We start from the raw sequence: 18,078 nt of genomic DNA on the forward strand, positions 1-18,078 counted from the left end.
GGCTAATTCAGAGTGGAGGGCTGCCCATCTTACAAAAATGTGTATCACAGTATTACTGAGTAATTAAGATAGGCCATCTTTCAAAAATATACATTTCAGTAAATTGATTTAGTCCATCTTTTGAAATATCTTCCTCCTTCTATAAAACCTGTATGTTTAGTTGATTAGGCTACACAAGATTGTATTATGGATGTTTTCTATACCTTAAATTTGATTAAATTAGCTGAGACCAGCTATAAAAATGGAATGCTATTCATAGGTTGATCAGCTGATCACTGTTTACTTACCACAAGGTGATCAGATGATGTTATTTTACATAAAGTCAAAATTTTAAAAAAATACATGTGTCTTGGGTTTCCTACCAACCCTACTTTTATGGCTCAAAATGCCTACCCTAAAATGTTTATTGTCTCTGTTTTGTAGTGAATTGTGACAATTAAAGTCTTCATCGTGCATTCAAGTTTAAAAATTGGGCAAATTAGAAAACAAGTCATAATTTCTACCCTTTAATATTAAGGAGGGAAACCTAAACACATATACCTTTTTGTTTGGCTTAATAAAAAAATACATGTGTTACCTAGTATACAACATTCAAATTCATGCACTTTCCTGTACATTTCCTATGTTTCAATACTTATGTTATTATGTCACAGTAAGAACTAATTGTTTGATGTCGTCATTTATGCCAATAATAAACCTCAGGTCAACCTTAGTAAATCATATATAAAAAATAACTTGAGTTTGAACTACAAAGAAATTTATCATAATTTGAATGATATATGTGATCTCAATGTTGAAATGATTTATTTTGCTTCACTGCCCATTTTTTATTAACTTCTAGTCTAATATAAATGAAGAAATTATTCATAAGATCTATTAAAAAGATGTTTTTTTTTCCCTGGGGTGCAACATGCTATTATTCCAATGCCTTGATGATGATACAGCAAACAATCATAGACGAATTTGTTATGAAAGCTTATGTTAAGAACAAGATAAAAAATATGTCATGTAATAAAAAAAATCTTGGTTTCAATTTGGGTAGGGACAAAGTTAACTATTAATAGATAAAAATTATATGATAAATCAAGGTAACAATAGTTGCTTGAGTTAATAAATCCATGTATTAATATGCTTGATATTATATTGTTAGATATATGACAATCGTGTATTCCTAATACTGGTAAGGGCAAAACAATTACCTGGTCATTACCTTGCAATACTCATTCCTATCATTTTAAGTTCATGTACATGTATTTGAATAATTATATTAAATTTTGTATATGTTCTAGCAAAAACTGAATGAGAAAGATTCAGCATGGAAAGATTTAGCCAATGAACAGAACCAATATGTACTGGCTGAAATAATGTGGTCATGGTTAGATCAGCTTAAGGTAAATAATGTGGTCATTGTTTAAATAGCTACAGGTAAATAATGTGGTCATTTTTAATTGCTACTGGTAAATAAAGTGGTAATGGCTAGGTCAGCTAAAGCTAAATAATGTTGTCATGGTTAGATTAGCTGATGGTAAATAATGTGGTCATGGTTAGATCAGCTTACGGTAAATTATGTGGTCATGGTAAGATCAGCTTATATAACTTCTTAGGAAGAAAGATAAGAAGTTGGCAATATCCTTTAACTCTACGTTCCGCTATATAGATGATGTTCTCTCACTAAATAATACAAAATTTGGTGACTATGTTGAACGAATCTATCCCATCGAACTAGAGATAAAGGATACTACAGATACAGTTAAGTCTGCCTCATATCTTGACTTACATCTAGAAATTGACAATGAGGGTTGGTTGAAAACAAAACTTTACGACAAAAGAGATGATTTCAGCTTCCCAATTGTGAACTTTCCATTTCTATGTAGCAACATTCCAGCAGCGACTGCATACGGAGTATTAATTTCCCAATTGATACGATATTCCCGGGCTTGTGTTTCCTATCATGATTTCCTTAATAGAGGATTGCTGCTCACAAGGAAGCTATTAAACCAAGAGTTCCAAATGGTGAAGTTGAAATCATCCCTTCGTAAATTTTACAGACGCCATCATGAGTTGGTTGACCGTTATGGAATAACCGTTTCAAAGATGATATCGGATATTTTCCTTATGTCGTAACTACAATACCCTTCCCTTTCACGAATACGACTTATGGACTATTTCCCGGATTTGTAATAACATAAGCAACACGACGGGTGCCACATGTGGAGCAGGATCTGCTTACCCTTCCGGAGCACCTGAGATCACCCCCAGTTTTTGTTGGGGTTCGTGTTGCTTAGTCTTTAGTTTTCTATGTTGTGTCATCTGTACTATTATTTGTCTGTTTGTCTTTTTATTTTTGGCCATGGCGTTGTCAGTTTGTTTTCGATCTATGAGTTTGACTGTCCCTCTGGTATCTTTTGTCCCTCTTTTATAATTAATAATGAGGTCGTAGTAAATCAGCTTACGGTAAATAATGTGGTCATCATGTTAGATCAGCTGATTAGCTCACCTGGCACTAAGGGCTAGTGGCTTTTGTCATAATTTTGCATCCTTCCTCTGTCCAACCATTTTCTGTCGTCCATCATCCTTCATTTCTTCTCCTTTGAAACTGCTCAATGGATTGAAGCCAAAGTTTGTTTGCTTCATCTATAGAATGTCAAATCTCATGTTTGTAATTTTTGTCCAGGTTGATCAGCCAACATGGTTTCCTTGTCTAAAATAGTACATAGAGGTCAAACTACAGTTGACGCATTACTAAAGCAATTAGAGAAAAACTGACTAGTAAAAATGGTCAGCACAACAATTACTATCTACCCTGAAAACTTTGGTAAAATCTGTCAGCCTGTTTGGAGCTATTGCCTCTGAAAGGTTGATTTTTTAACTGTTTTGGCATTTCCTTGCCATTGTTTCAGTAACTGTAGGAACTAAGTTAAAAGTGTAAATTGCAAAAGTAATCATCATGACAAGATGTATCCACACTAAAAATTTGAGGAAAATCTAACTACTTGTTTTGGAGTCATTGCCTCTGAAATATAGATTTTTCAAATTTTTAGCAGTTGTTGGCTGCTATCATAGGAGCTAGGTTATTAATGAAAATTGCAAAAAAGTTCAGCATGATAAGATGTATGTCCTCTGAAAATTAGAGAAAAATCTGTTGTCCTGTTTTTTGAGTTATTGCCCTTAAATTAATATTTTTCACAGTTTTTATACATTCGTCAATTACAGGACATATTATGGTATAATTATAAATATTATTGAATAATTCATCACTACGTCTAGTAAGGATATTTTATCAGACTTTTATTATTAAGTTTTATAATTTGGCTAGTCAAATAAGAAAATCAACCAGTTTGCCTTCCAACATGATGGCCAAGGGAAACAAATTCCAACTTAAATTGCATTAAAAAAAACTACATTAAGACGTTCTGGCCACCTTATCTTAGTAGAGGAAAGATATAAGATATGCAGAATCCATAAAAAAAGTTCTTGACAATGGATTTTATTTCTTTTATTTTTATTTTAGGAACCTGTATTGAAAGCACAAGATTTAAGTGTAATTATGAAGACTAGTGAAATAGATGCTGTTCTCCAGAAATTAGAAAGGGTATGTCAGACTACATTTCCTTAACTGTAACTTATATAATGACTTAAAACAACAATAATTTCTTGGAGGGTCAATTAGGCATGGTGGTCTTGTTGCTGTAATTGTTGTCCATCTGTAAGCAAAATGGTTCTTATGTGAAAAATCATGTTTTATCTAATCATTAACATCTTATTTACTACAGTCACCTACACAGTTCACTTCTATACACTGCTGATTAGATAGCTACTGCAGCTGATTTGTATGTTAACTACCAGAGATAATTTGCAGTGAGAGAATTTTTACGGCTGTGTAATCAGTACTCTATTTAAATCTTCAATTTAAATCAGTGAATAATGTATAAAATTAAAAAATAAAACATGCATTCAACTTACAATTATCTGAATTTTTATATTCCTGATACACAAATAAATCCAATAAAGTAAATTTAAACACATAATAATAACTATATACAATATCATAAAAATTCCAATATGTATTCCAACTTATATACATGTGTATGGCCATAGTTTTACGTTAACAATTCCTCATGGTATTTGAAAAAGCAGTCATTCTTTATACACAGTTTAACATTACATTGCCTGCATCCTATAGAAACTGTGTCTTCTGTTTTGCTTCAAACATTGCTTGCATCTGCCAGGTTTTTATACGACCGCAAAAAAATTTTGTGGTCGTATATTGGTATGACGTTGGCGTCGTCGTCGTCGTCCGAAGACACCTTGGTTTTCGCACTCTTACTTTAGTTTAAGTGAATGGATCTTTTTGAAATTTGACCATAAGGTTAAATACCACAAAAGGAAGGTTGGGATTGATTTTGGGGATTATGGTACCAACAGTTAAGGAATTAGGGGCCAAAAATAAGCATTTTCTAGTTTCCAGACAATAACTGTGGAACGGTGTATTTATACTACAAGTTTCCATACCACAAAGGGATGGTTAGGATTTGCTTTGGGGGGTTATGGCTCAAACCGTTTAGGAATTAGGGGCAAAAAAGGGGGAAAAACAAGGTTGTCCTGGTTAATGGACAAATACTTTAGTACAAAACATAATTTAAAGCAGTGTAAGGGAGATAAATCATAACATCATTGAAATTATCTCCCTTACACTGCTTTTAAATTATGTATAAAGTAATGGTTAATGAACAATAAAGATAATTTAAAACAGTGTAAGGGAGGTAATCCAAATACAATGTTTTGGTTACTTCCCTTACACTGCTTTTAAATTATGTTTAAAGAAATACATATTTATAAAGGAAGACCAGTAAAAATATCTGCAAATGTTGCATCTTTTTTTTTACAAAAAAATCCATATGAAAGATTTGACACTATATTTTTAATTCTATTATAAAATAGATTAAGTTAGCACTATGGTAAATTTAAATGGGTAATTATGGTTGCCAACTCCATTGGAAATTTGAATTGAGATTATGACCATATCTTGAGGGAAAGAATTTTTTGGGGGAAAAAAGGGGGGGGGGGATAAAAAGAAATTGTGGGGGGTCAATTTTTTCTCATTTCAGATTTCAGAAATTAAAAAGAATTATTCTTCAAATATTATTTTTTTTTCAAATTTCAAATATTGAAAAATTTCAAGAAGTAATCTTTAATTGCACAGTATGGCGCATTAGATTTGTAAAATCTTTGATCACATTTATTTATTTGTTATGCCGAATCTAACAGTGTATTTAGATTTTTAATTTTGGGTCCAGTTTTCAAATTGGTCTACATTAAGGTCCAAAGGGTCCAAAATTAAACTTTGTTTGATTTTAGCAAAAATTGAATATATGAGGTTCTTTGATATGCTGAATCTAAACATGTATTTAGATTTTTGATTTTTGGCCCAGTTTTCAAGTTGGTCCAAATTGGGGTCCAAAATTAAACTTTGTTTGATTTGAACAAAAATTGAATATATGGGGTTCTTTGATATGCTGAATCTAACCATGTATTTAGATTTTTTATTTGTGGACCCCGTTATCAAATTGGTTCATATTGAGGTCAAAAGGGTCCAAAATTAAACTTTGTTTGATTTCATCTAAAATTGAATTATTGGGGTTCTTTGATATTCCAAATCTAACCGTGTATTTAGATTTTTAATTTTGGGTCCTGTTTTTTAAATTGGTCTACATTAAGGTCCAAAGGGTCCAAAATTAAACTTAGTTTGATTTTAACAAAAATTGAATTCTTGGGGTTCTTTGATATGCTGAATCTAAACATGTGTTTAGATTTTTGATTATGGGCCCAGTTTTCAAGTTGGTCCAAGATAGGGTCCAGTATTTAAACTTTGTTTGATTTCAACAAAAATTGAATATATGGGGTTCTTTGATATGCTGAATCTAAACATGTATTTAGATTTTTGATTTTTGGCCCAGTTTTCAAGTTGGTCCAAATTGGGATCCAAAATTAAACTTTGTTTGATTTCAACAAAAATTGAATATATGAGGTTCTTTGATATGCTGAATCTAACCATGTATTTAGATTTTTTATTTGTGGGCCCCGCTATCAAATTGGTTCATATTGAGGTCAAAAGGGTCTAAAATTAAACTTTGTTTGATTTCATCAAAAATTGAATTATTGGGGTTCTTTGATATGCCAAATCTAACCGTGTTTTTAGATTTTTAATTTGGGTCCCATTTTTTAAAATTGGTCTTCATTGAGGTCCAAATGGTCCAAAATTAAACTTAGTTTGATTTTAACAAAAATTCAATTCTTGGGGTTCTTTGATATGCTAAATCTAAACATGTGTTTAGATTTTTGATTATGGGCCCAGTTTTCAAGTTGGTCCAAGATAGGGTCCAGTTTTTAAACTTTGTTTGATTTCAACAACAATTGAATATATGGGGTTCTTTGATATGCTGAATCTAACCATGTATTTAGATTTTTGATTATGGGCCCAGTTTTCAAGTTGGTCCAAATTGGGGTCCAAAATTAAACTTTGTTTGATTTCAACAAAAATTGAATATATGAGGTTCTTTGATATGCTGAATCTAACCATGTATTTAGATTTTTTATTTGTGGGCCCCGTTATCAAATTGGTTCATATTGAGGTCAAAAGGGTCTAAAATTAAACTTTGTTTGATTTCATCAAAAAATGAATTATTGGGGTTCTTTGATATGCCAAATCTAACCGTGTTTTTAGATTTTTAATTTGGGTCCCATTTTTTAAAATTGGTCTTCATTGAGGTCCAAAGGGTCCAAAATTAAACTTAGTTTGATTTTAACAAAAATTCAATTCTTAGGGTTCTTTGATATGCTAAATCTAAACATGTGTTTAGATTTTTGATTATGGGCCCAGTTTTCAAGTTGGTCCAAGTTGGGGTCCAAAATTAAACTTTTTTTGATTTCAACAAAAATTGAATATATGGGGTTCTTTGATATGCTGAATCTAACCATGAATTTAGATTTTTTATTTGTGGGCCCCGCTATCAAATTGGTTCATATTGAGGTCAAAAGGGTCCAAAATTAAACTTTGTTTGATTTCATCAAAAATTGAATTATTGGGGTTCTTTGATATTCCAAATCTAACCGTGTATTTAGATTTTTAATTTTAAGTCCCGTTTTTTAAATTGGTCTACATTAAGGTCCAAAGGGTCCAAAATTAAACTTAGTTTGATTTTAGCAAAAATTGAATTATTGGGGTTCTTTGATATGCTGAATCTAAACATGTGTTTAGATTTTTGATTATGGGCCCAGTTTTCAAGTTTGTCCAAGTTGGGGTCCAAAATTAAACTTTGTTTGATTTCAACAAAAATTGAAAATATGGGGTTCTTTGATATGCTGAATCTAACCATGTATTTTGATTTTGGACATTGGACCATAATAGGTAAATTAAAAAAATTCAAGTTCTTAGACCACATTCTTTCTGTGTCAGAAACCTATGCTGTGTCAAATATTTAATAACAATCCAAATTCAGAGCTGTATCAAGCTTGAATGTTGTGTCCATACTTGCCCCAACTGTTCAGGGTTCGACCTCTGCGGTCGTATCAAGCTGCGCCCCAGCGAAGCATTTTATTCAAACTGACAGAGCCAGTGTGCAAGTCCACAATTCCCGGTCACTGGTGGAGCTTTTCTTTTTCAAACACCTCAGAACTGCCCTATCATCTATTGAGCCAAGGCTTTTCTGAATTCCAGTTGTAATAGTTTTTTTTCTTTATTTGTCCTTGAAACTTTCTTGTGATTTGGAGATTCTTGCATACATATCAGAGCATTTACTGTGACAAGATCAAAACAAAACCAAAACAAGTACTTATACCATTTCCTGGCTTTCCTGCAGGTAGAGTATTGCATCCGTTTTTTGGTCAGCCAATACAACTCTGACACCATTGGAGCAGGGACATCTTGAAGTGTGCCATCTTTTTTTCTCCTTCGAACAGTTCTTGTCAGAGTTGTATCACAGTTTGTACTCAAATACGTCACAACTTTTTTGTCCTTCCATGCTGTTGCCACTAGATTTCCCTTTTGCATTGTTAGTGTTTCTCCCTTTTCCTTAAGTTTGCTCCCTTAATAGCTTCAGGCATTCCACGGTGGTTGATTCGAACAGTTCCACAGCAATAAATTCTCTCATGCAAAAGTTGTTTAATCAATTCTGGATTTGAAAAAAAATTATCAATGTATATTACATGATAATTGCCGACCAGATTTCTTGACAAGTCTTTTATTACTCTTGAACCTAGACCTTCTTCACATCATACTCCTGCTACACATACTGTATACACTTGGAACTCTTGAACATACCCATTGTGGGGGGAAGCAGGTTCCCAAACTTTGATCCCAAATTTTGTTGGTTTTGCTGGAAGGTTTGAAGGACAAGCGTCCTTTGAAAGCAATCATACCTCATCAATAGATTGCTCCTTATGTGGCCTGTAGTTGTCTAAACAGGTTTTTGATAGGGCATCTAATACAGGTCTTATATATATGGCAAAGCTTGTCATGTCCTGTTTGTCCTCCTTGAGGGTTATTTGTGGTGTCATTCATGTGAAAATATTTTGAGATTTACTCAAATCTTGTTTTAGACATAATTGTTGCAATACTAGGTATCTCAAAAGGCCACTGTGTTTTCCATGCTAAAGCATAATTATGTACACCTTAGACTGAAAATACCACATGTATCCCAAAAAAGGCCATCATTTCATGTACAGTTGTTTCTACCCACACTTTGTCAGGTGTCGTTATGATACATTTACGTGCATATTCATTTGTTTCAAGTACTAATTTTGCAACAAGTGTAGAAGGAAAAAACTTATGAAAAAAGTCTATTTCTTTCTTTTCCTTTTCAAGCAAGAAAGCTGCCCCAAATGATCGTGAAAAGTTTGTGACTGGGGGTTTATTCAAATTTTCTGTCCAAGTTTGGTTGTCCAGTTGGGTTCTTCATCCTAGGAATACTTGCTATCCAGTTCCGACAAACTGATATCACTTCCAATACTATGTAATTCACTTTCATCCATATCAGATTGTGTAAATCCTTGGAATTCATCGCTATTGTCGTCTGATTTGAAGAATGAAACCCATTCTTCTGCCATTGTTATAATGGCATTCTGCAAACAAAAAACACATGTAAAAAACAACAAAATTTAATGTAAACAAATTGCCTTTTAATTGAAAGGAATGTACGAGGTGAAAGATTATTCATTTGTAAAATCGAATTTCATTGGTTCAATTTGGGATTGCCCAGAGGTTTTGTCCAATCTTAAGGGTTTTAACAGTGGTATATTTTACAGAACTACCTGTCACCGGCACTGTGCATGTGTTTGTTTACAGCGGATCTATCAGTCACTGCAAATACACACTAAATTATGCAATGGATTTATCAGTCACAGAACGATGATAATAACCGCGTATATATCTGTCAGTGGTAGATAAAGAGTTATTCATGAAATTTTAACACAATGATCATTGCCACGAAAGGAAGATTGAGATTTCACATGGCATTTTGACCCAACCTATTTCAGAACACATGGCAAAAAGGAATACCAAAAGTGTTTTCATTTATTTTGATGTTGCACTTTTTTTTGGTGGCCATCTTGTTTTTGCCCAGTCCTACTGCCTGTTTGTCACAAATATTTGTCAATAAAAACATCTTCTGCAATTAATTTAGGGATGTATATGACTTGACAGAACTTTTTTTGTATAGTGTATACTTTTTTATGTATGAGAATGTATAAATGTAGGCAGTGTTTTTGTTTTTAAATTTAGTGGTTTGTTATGCAATTTTCAATGCATTGGATACAATGTATATATAGTTATTGAAATATTAATTTTAAGTTTACTTGATTTACTTACGTCTGAGAAAATTCATGATTAAAATTGAGAATGGAAATGGGGAAGATGTCAAAGAGACATGTACAACAACCCGACCAAAGAGCAGACAACAGCGGAAGGCCACCAATGGGTCTTCAACGCAGCGGAGGTGGTCCTCAGCTGGCCCCTGAATAAAATTGTGTACTAGTTCAGTGAAAATGGACGTCACACTAAAATCCAAAACATATAGATGAACTAAAATTAAAAAAACATACAAGACTAACAGAGGCCAGAGGCTCCTGACTTGGGACAGGCGCAAAAATGAGGCTGGGTTAAACATGTTTTTTGAGATCTCAACCCTCCCCCTATACCTCTAGCCAATGTAGAATAAAGAAACACATAGCAATACACACAGTAAAACTCAGTTCAAAAGAAGTCCGAAGTCCGATGCCAGAATAGGTAAGGCCAAAATTAAAATTAAGTTTGTTTCCCCACGCCCCGACCGACTGAGAAAATAGCCACCGACTCAAAAAAATTTTTTGAGTTCTGAGTTGAAATTTTTTGTTTAAATATCTCGGGTACGACCAGATCGGGTACGAACTTGAGTACTTGCCGGCATGGTAGACTGGTTCCTTGTCCTTTTATCTGTTTGTTTCTGACATGACAACTAGGGTGACTCAGACAGGAGTCCAGATACCCTGTATGTTCAGGGTTCTCATTAAGACGGGGGGCCTCGGTGGCCGAGTGGTCTAAGTAGTTACTACTGTAATCACTAGCCAGTCAACACTGAGGTTGTGAGTTCGAACCCCGCTCGTGCAGGTGCACTGGACTCCAATCTAAATTGACTAGGATTGTCAGTTTTCCTATCGAAGGTCATGGTTTTCTCCGGCACTCCAGCTTCCTCCACCAATAAAAACTGGTCGCCACGAAATAGCCCAAAAGCGGTGATTAAAAGTGGTGTTAAAACACCAAAAATCAAATCAAATCTGGTTAAGACGCGTATACGCGTCCCAGACGCATGGAAATCGAGCTGGACGCGTCATTTTTTAAACCCGTGAGTCCCTGGGACGCGTCCTGATTGTATCCCCTGAGTCCCAAACACATCGTTTTGCCTAGAAGATTTATAACTCGACATTGTTTTGACAAGAAACTAAACCGAAGTCGATGTAGAAAAATCTATGTGATGCGTAGATCAATATTTTTGACAGCTGATAGATTTATAATTTACTTTGTCTGCATGGTTGAACAAGCCAATGAACGATCATGACCCAGTTTTGTCAAAATGAAAAGTAAAAATTGTTTGCAGACTTTTTTTTAAATACAAATGCTTGACTGTACCTTAAATGGAATGCATACAAATCCAAACTAAATTATCAAAAGCAGTATAATCAGAAATTAAATGAATTCCTTGACCACATGTTTTCTTTTGTTGACAAACATGATCACTTTTGGCGGGAAAAATACTTGGGGAAACACCTAAATAACAGACAACCCTGTCTGGATATTTATAGACATTTAAAATAAATAGCTGATATAGGAGTGCCAGGAAAATAGTTAAACTTGGTATATATAATTCAATCTACACCAATTTAATTGGGAAAAGGGTGTAAAGGGGAAGGGGTTAATTTGTAAAGTTATTTTTTTTGTCATTTAAATTTTGGTAACTAAAAATCACCAGACAAATTCTTTTACTGAGTTTATTATTAAATAGTCCATTCATATTTTACAAAAATATGTTCCTTTAGGATAAGGGGGATTGGCCAAATTCTTTGCAGTTTTAAAATTTTTCTAAGAATTTAAAACTCAAAAATCATGTTAATATAAAGGAAATTAAGGAGGTAGACATTCTAACACTTACATTAAAGTTGCTACAAATGGTTATATGAGCCAGACATACACATGATCGATTTGTTTTGCTCTGTTGGGTATTAAAAAAAAAATTATCAAGATATTTTAAAAAAAAAAAACCACCTACCTACCTACCTACCCACCTACAACAATGTGGGTAGGGGTGTGGGGAAACATACATTTTTTTAATTGTGGCCTAACAAAAGAAATTAAGCAAAATGACAATGATACATAAATGAACATTTAAGGACTACTAGCAGTTACTGACATGCCAGCTCCAGACCTCAATTAAACTGATTGAAAGATTATGTCTTCATCATATGAAAATCAAGTACTATCCCTCCCGTAGGGGGTTTAGTATCATACAATCATAAAATATATGAGAAGAACATAACCTGTATCATGCTTATCATGATTATCATGATTATCTACTTGAACATGTTGAAGGAAAATAAGAATATTTGTATTTTCATTATGTATGAAACAAATTTATTAGTGCACTATTATTTGTCTGGCAGTTAAAATACAGTCTAACCTGCCTTACCATTTATCTTGTTTCAGCAGTCACCTGCCACTTATGACCACTTTCAGACCCGCCCAAATGTTTTCTCTATATAATTTAACTCTTTTCAGCGGCCACCTGTCTAATGCGGTCAGCAGTCACCTAATTTTAGCATGACATCATCATTTCGACTTTTATCAACAGTCATTTTAATGTTTTTAACTACCAAAATAATCATGACAAAAAATATATATTTTCATTATCGAAGTCAACAGAGATTGAGCAATAGGAGGTGAGTTTGTCAATTCCTCATATTCAACACCTTTCCATTTCCATTTAAAAATGTATCAATGACTTATTTCTCCACGAATATTAGCATATTTCGAATGTTTACTTCAAATTTCAAGTGCTGAAATCTGCCATTTTTTATTTCTTTGCCCCAAGAGCCATAACTCTACTGATTGAAAACATTTAAACAAATTGCCCAGATATGGACCATGGGCGATGTTGGAATCAGAATCTGTTTTGAGTGGTCACTTTTGATTTTTCCCAAGCGTAACTGCCTAATACAGGTTTGACTGTATGTCTATTCTTTCATTATGTTTTTTTGTATGTTTTTAGGGTACAAGACACACCATAGAATACATTATGAAAATCATCTACAAACTGAAGCCTTTAGATGAAGATATGTTGACCAAAATCTATGAAAAACTGCTTTCGTTTTTAACACACCAGTGGGTTGTTATTGACTCCTTTAAGGACATGTCAACTAGTTGGTCAATGTCGACTCGGGACAGCATGATGGATACAGATACAAAGGAGCATTGGACAGAAATGAAAAAGAATCAAGCATTAGCTTTGTATACATTCTTTACCCGATTACAAGAGACAATCGACGAGAAGTTTTCAGCCCAGTCAAATGACAAAACAGAAAACCAAAAATGATCATAGTGTTTTTAGCTTTAATTACATTAATTGTCTGTTAGTTATTCAGCAGTCAATAACACATATCATTATTTGATTATTGTCTTCTTATCTTCTTTTTTTTTGTCATTTTATTGTTTCCTTTTTTGTTTTTATTGTGCTTGCCATGACATTTGCCAACATAGTAAGACACATATTTATGAATTTTCCAATGGCATAATATTCCAAGTAGTTGTAGCTATCCAAACTTGTTAAGTTTTGTGATTGTCATCATTCTAGAGCATATATCATGTGTGAATCTTATTTTCATTTCAGTGAAAGTCACTGTTACTTATCCTGAAATTTCTTACCTATATTATCATATAAGGACAAATATCTGTATGTTGTGGAATTTTTCTTATTTTGCAGAGTCACATAGTAATAACTGTTATGGTGTTATATTCAGTTTGACTACCTAATTGGAAAATTTCCAGTTTAAATTTTGTTTCAACTTTAAATTTTGTTTGCACATAGTTGGTAATTACTCAAAAAGCATATCTGAGTGCTATTTATTGCATAAACATTGACAATATTTTCAGTAATATTGTGTTTAAGGAACTTCATTTTGCTGTCTAGATGAAGGTACTGTAAATTCAAGTGCTAGATTAATTAACGCAATTACAGAAAATATTGGATACAAATTTAACCAGGAATGATGCTGCCAAGAGTATCTCAAGAAACTATGATATAGGCACCAACTTTTTTCTTAACAAGTCAAATGTGCATAGCATTAAGAATGCTGTACCAACTTTATAAGGTAAATTGACTATCATTTTTTTCTGTATGTATTTTTTTTTGTAACTATTAAGTTGTCAAAATCCATTACATGTACTGCAAGATAAATGCATGATTTAGAATAGTTTAGAATTGATTGATTAATTCTTTGTTAAATTACTTACATGCCTGCAAATTTCGAAATATAGAAAATGTAGAAATCTTTATATTTTTCTATAACTTTGTAAAAATTTGAAATTTTAATATTTCCTTTCAAACAGACCAGAATGAAACTGAAATACAAAAGAAAAATGTTTCATGTAGGCAATTTTTTTATTGTAAATCTTAAAAGATCAAATCAAAATGAGTTAATATCAAAATTTCAGGAAAAATAAAGAATTGATGATCTTTACTCTACCCTTTCCATTGAAGGAGTACAGAAAGCTAAAAAGATCTGATAGTACATTGTTACTTCTGGTTTGCTGTGCAAAACAACTGATAGGATTGTATAGATTTTAGTTTCTCATCTTTAATTTACTTTTGGAAAAGAATAGATGCTTTAGTTTTTACTTGGGCACTAACTCAGTATTTTTCTTGATACATGTAGTGGTGTAAAATATATTTTGGTTGCAATTTCTGTATTATATATACTTATGTTTATTAGTGCTGTCATATATAAGAAATAATATATTTACATCTGTAAAATATTAGTCCACTTCTAGTCAGCTTCTAGTCCAATGATACAATAAAAATCTGATAAATCAAAACAAAAGAAATTCTTTGGGCATTTTAAATGGATCATACTGGTATACATTTTTTGTTTTTTTCCTTCGATCAGTTGGATGCATTAAAAAATGGTACTATTATGTTTTTTTATCCTGATTTTATTTAATGGTATAAATATTCCCAAATTGAACAGAAATAAATTTCCTGTACAGAAATTTTCACGTTTGCTTTTCATAAGTTATGGGCCTTGATATATTAGAAAATTGCACTTTATGTCATTTCAGTGCAATGACTTGTGAACTGTTCAACAAAGGTTTTTAAATTTTGATATGTTGTTACTGATGGCAAAATGGGGGTCAGGTTTGATATTGACCATTTTCACTTTTACCGTTCTGGACTGGGTTGTTCATCCTGTGGTTAAATATAACCCAGGTTTAATTATTTAACAAATGGATATGGAACCAAGGGTCAAATTCTGTTGCTCAACTTCTCTTTTACCCTTGCATAGTTCAGTTTTCACTGACACTAGATTTTTCAAAATAAAAAAAAATATCAGCCCTTTTCTCTGGTCCTAGAATCTGTTTTGGTCGATAAATGAGATTGCTTATTTAAAAGACAACCTTTACAGCATAAAGATTTATGAAGTACAACTACAATGCTGATGTACATGTACAAGAGCACCTTTTGTTTTGACACTTTAGAAGCATTGATTGTTGAATTATACTTGTTAAAGGATACAATACATTATCTTACTTAAACATGCTTAATTTTGCTGCATAATTTTTTTATTGAATTACAAGTAAACAGAGTATAAAAAAATCTTGATTCCATTTTGTCAAGAAGGTACAGATTAAATCTAGATTATATCAATACAAAAATAGGAAATTGCTGTAAAACGTAAAAGTCATTTTGTGTGTTGCTAAATTCCGCAAAAAATAAGAGTAGGCTGTATCAAAATTTTAAAGTCGTTTCCAATCTTGTTTGCACCCTTAACAAACAGGGAATCATAGTTTTAGGCAACAATATTCCTTGGTTAAAATTTAAACAGAGGTCTAGAACAAGGTTAATCTGAATCTTTTAACAACTGGTTAAATTTTAACCAAGGAATCGATATTCAACCCTAGGTTTAACCAAGAAATGAACAACAGGATCCAAGAGTTGTGGTTTTTGATATATTTGAAAATGGCACTTTATTGCATTTTTGTTCCATTTCTTATGGACCTTTCAATCAATGGTTTTGAAATTTTAATATGTCAATACTAATTACAAAATGGAGGTCAAGTTTGATATTGGCAATTTTCACCTTTGCTGTTCTAGAGTTTTGAGCCTTGATATATTGGAAAATTGCACTTTTTGTGGTTTCCGTACAATAACTAATGAAGCATTCAACCAATGCTTTTAAAATTTTAATATGTTGTTACAAATGACAAAGTAGAGGCCAAGTTTAATATTAATAATTTTCACTATACTTGTTTAGTAGTTATGGTCCTTGATAAATTGGAAAGTAGGCACAGAAGATGACAGGTCAAACAAGCCTGAAAGCTCACAAAACCCAGTTTGCTGTCAATTTGACAGCTCATGTCTTGTTGATTTTTGAAATCAAAGTGGCCTTATCTTACCATTTCCTTAGATGTAAACCTGTTTTAAAAATTAGATTTAAATGGTGCATGAGATTTAGATGTAGTTTTCTTATAAAGTTTATCATTTTAGTTCTGTGTTATTCTATGTTTATTTTCATGTTTTGTTTTATGTTTGTTGATATGTTTAATGTTATAAAGCTACCTGATATAAGTAGTTGTAACCCCTATGGTTAGCTTGTCAGTTCTTTATGAATGTACAAATACTGTGTCCAAAAAGTCAAATCAGATGATTCTGTATTATATGGGAAAAGCTTTAATCAAGTATAATGTGATAGATTTAACTAAACTAGATAATTATATGTTTAATTGACATAAGAATAGGATATAGGGTGGTTTCTGCAATCCTTTAAGCATAGTGTAGTATCATGGCATATGGCAGTATTTAACATATAGGATTGATTTTCCATTAAGACATATTTAACCTGTTTGAGTATTTTTATGTTTCATTGCTTTTCTGCAATATTCTTCCAAATACATGGAACAGCACAAACTATCATCAATCTGCAATAGAAACTGATAGTTTGACAAAATTTTCTGTCCATGTTTCTTGTCATTTTAAAATGGTCTTTTTAGTTCTAAAAAATGATGGCAGTTCCCATTGGCGTTTCTTCAGAGTCCATCTTATTGTGTATGTCTGCATTTAAACCTCTATTCCATAAACTGCATGAAAGAATTACTTTTGATGATGGTTGAGCACTATACAATTTTTTTATCTCAGGTTGTATAATGCATACAATGAATACCAACTTGCATTAAGGTTCATTTGTGAGTATGGTAAATTGAATGTCATTTTAATGCAGTACAGACATTGACAGATGTTGATTCAAATTTACATTGAAATTTTTATTTTTTGTACTGATAATCTCAACTTTAACAAGTAGGCCAGATTTCAGACGAATTATGTCAATTTTGCATACCTTCTCTGCTTCCTTGACTGACACAATTAGGTACTAAATGAAGAATAATAATGTAAAATTTGCATGGAATTGTTTCTTTCTAAGAAAGACTTAATTCAGTAGTTATTAGGTAATCAAATGATAAAATACTTATAACATGTATAAAGCACTGAATTTGTCAACTGTTTTATTTTTTCAGTTAAGGTTTCATCTGTTGTATGATTTATTGTCCTAAAGCAAGCTATATGCTTTGAAATGCATCTCTAGCAGTCTATCCCCATATGTTAAACCATAGGGAACTTTATGATTGTGAGCTATGTATTTCAAGATTACTGTAGATTCATTTATTTTCGTGGGTAACAATATTTGTGGATTGTAGAAAACTTGCAATTTCATGGATATTAGAGTTCAAGATTTTGCCAAAGTCTGCATACATTTCTATGGAAAATTTGTCAATTGTTGAACACTGAAACTCGTGGTTCCCCTATACCGACGAAATCCATGAAAGTTAGTATTCAACGAATAATAATGAATCCAAAGTACCTTTGATTTGTTTGCATCAGTAATTCACTATAGTGATATTTGGTATCTTTCTTGTTGAATTTGTTGTATCTTTTTTTTTTTTTTTTTTTTTTGTTAGTGTTTCTTTTTCGTTGTCTAACATGTTTTCCTTTCAAGGTTGTGTTGTGTTATATTAGATCAGACTAATTAGTTAGATAAGGTTTTTTTCATATCATTCAATCAATTTCTTTGCCATTTCTTTAATAGGTATGCTCTAGTATAAGGTAGTGTCATATGAAATTTTCATTGTTTCATCTAAACTTTAAAAATCATGATTGTTAAGGAAAACATTTGCCGTCCACAATAACACCATTATATCATTATATTGTATATTTTGGTTAATGATTTAAGAATTTATTTATTGTACACAAAACTATTTTCACTAAATAAAAGTGCATAATTAAA

The 18,078-nt window shown here is 32.3% G+C and overlaps 1 protein-coding gene across 1 annotated transcript in view; it reads left to right on the forward strand.

Moving 5' to 3' along the window:
* The window catches only part of LOC127722169 (protein tyrosine phosphatase domain-containing protein 1-like), a 46,905-nt gene extending 28,827 nt beyond the window's left edge, over positions 1–18,078 (forward strand). Inside the window, exons 12-14 of the mRNA XM_052229049.1 lie at positions 1,290–1,391; positions 3,512–3,592; positions 12,795–18,078. Of these exons, the coding sequence (XP_052085009.1) occupies positions 1,290–1,391; positions 3,512–3,592; positions 12,795–13,118 (507 nt within the window). The 3' untranslated portion in view covers positions 13,119–18,078. The remainder of the gene's footprint in view (positions 1–1,289; positions 1,392–3,511; positions 3,593–12,794) is intronic.

This window comes from Mytilus californianus, unplaced genomic scaffold (assembly GCF_021869535.1).
Source record: "Mytilus californianus isolate M0D057914Y unplaced genomic scaffold, xbMytCali1.0.p SCAF_1, whole genome shotgun sequence".
In the NCBI taxonomy this organism is placed as follows: Eukaryota; Metazoa; Mollusca; class Bivalvia; order Mytilida; family Mytilidae; genus Mytilus; species Mytilus californianus.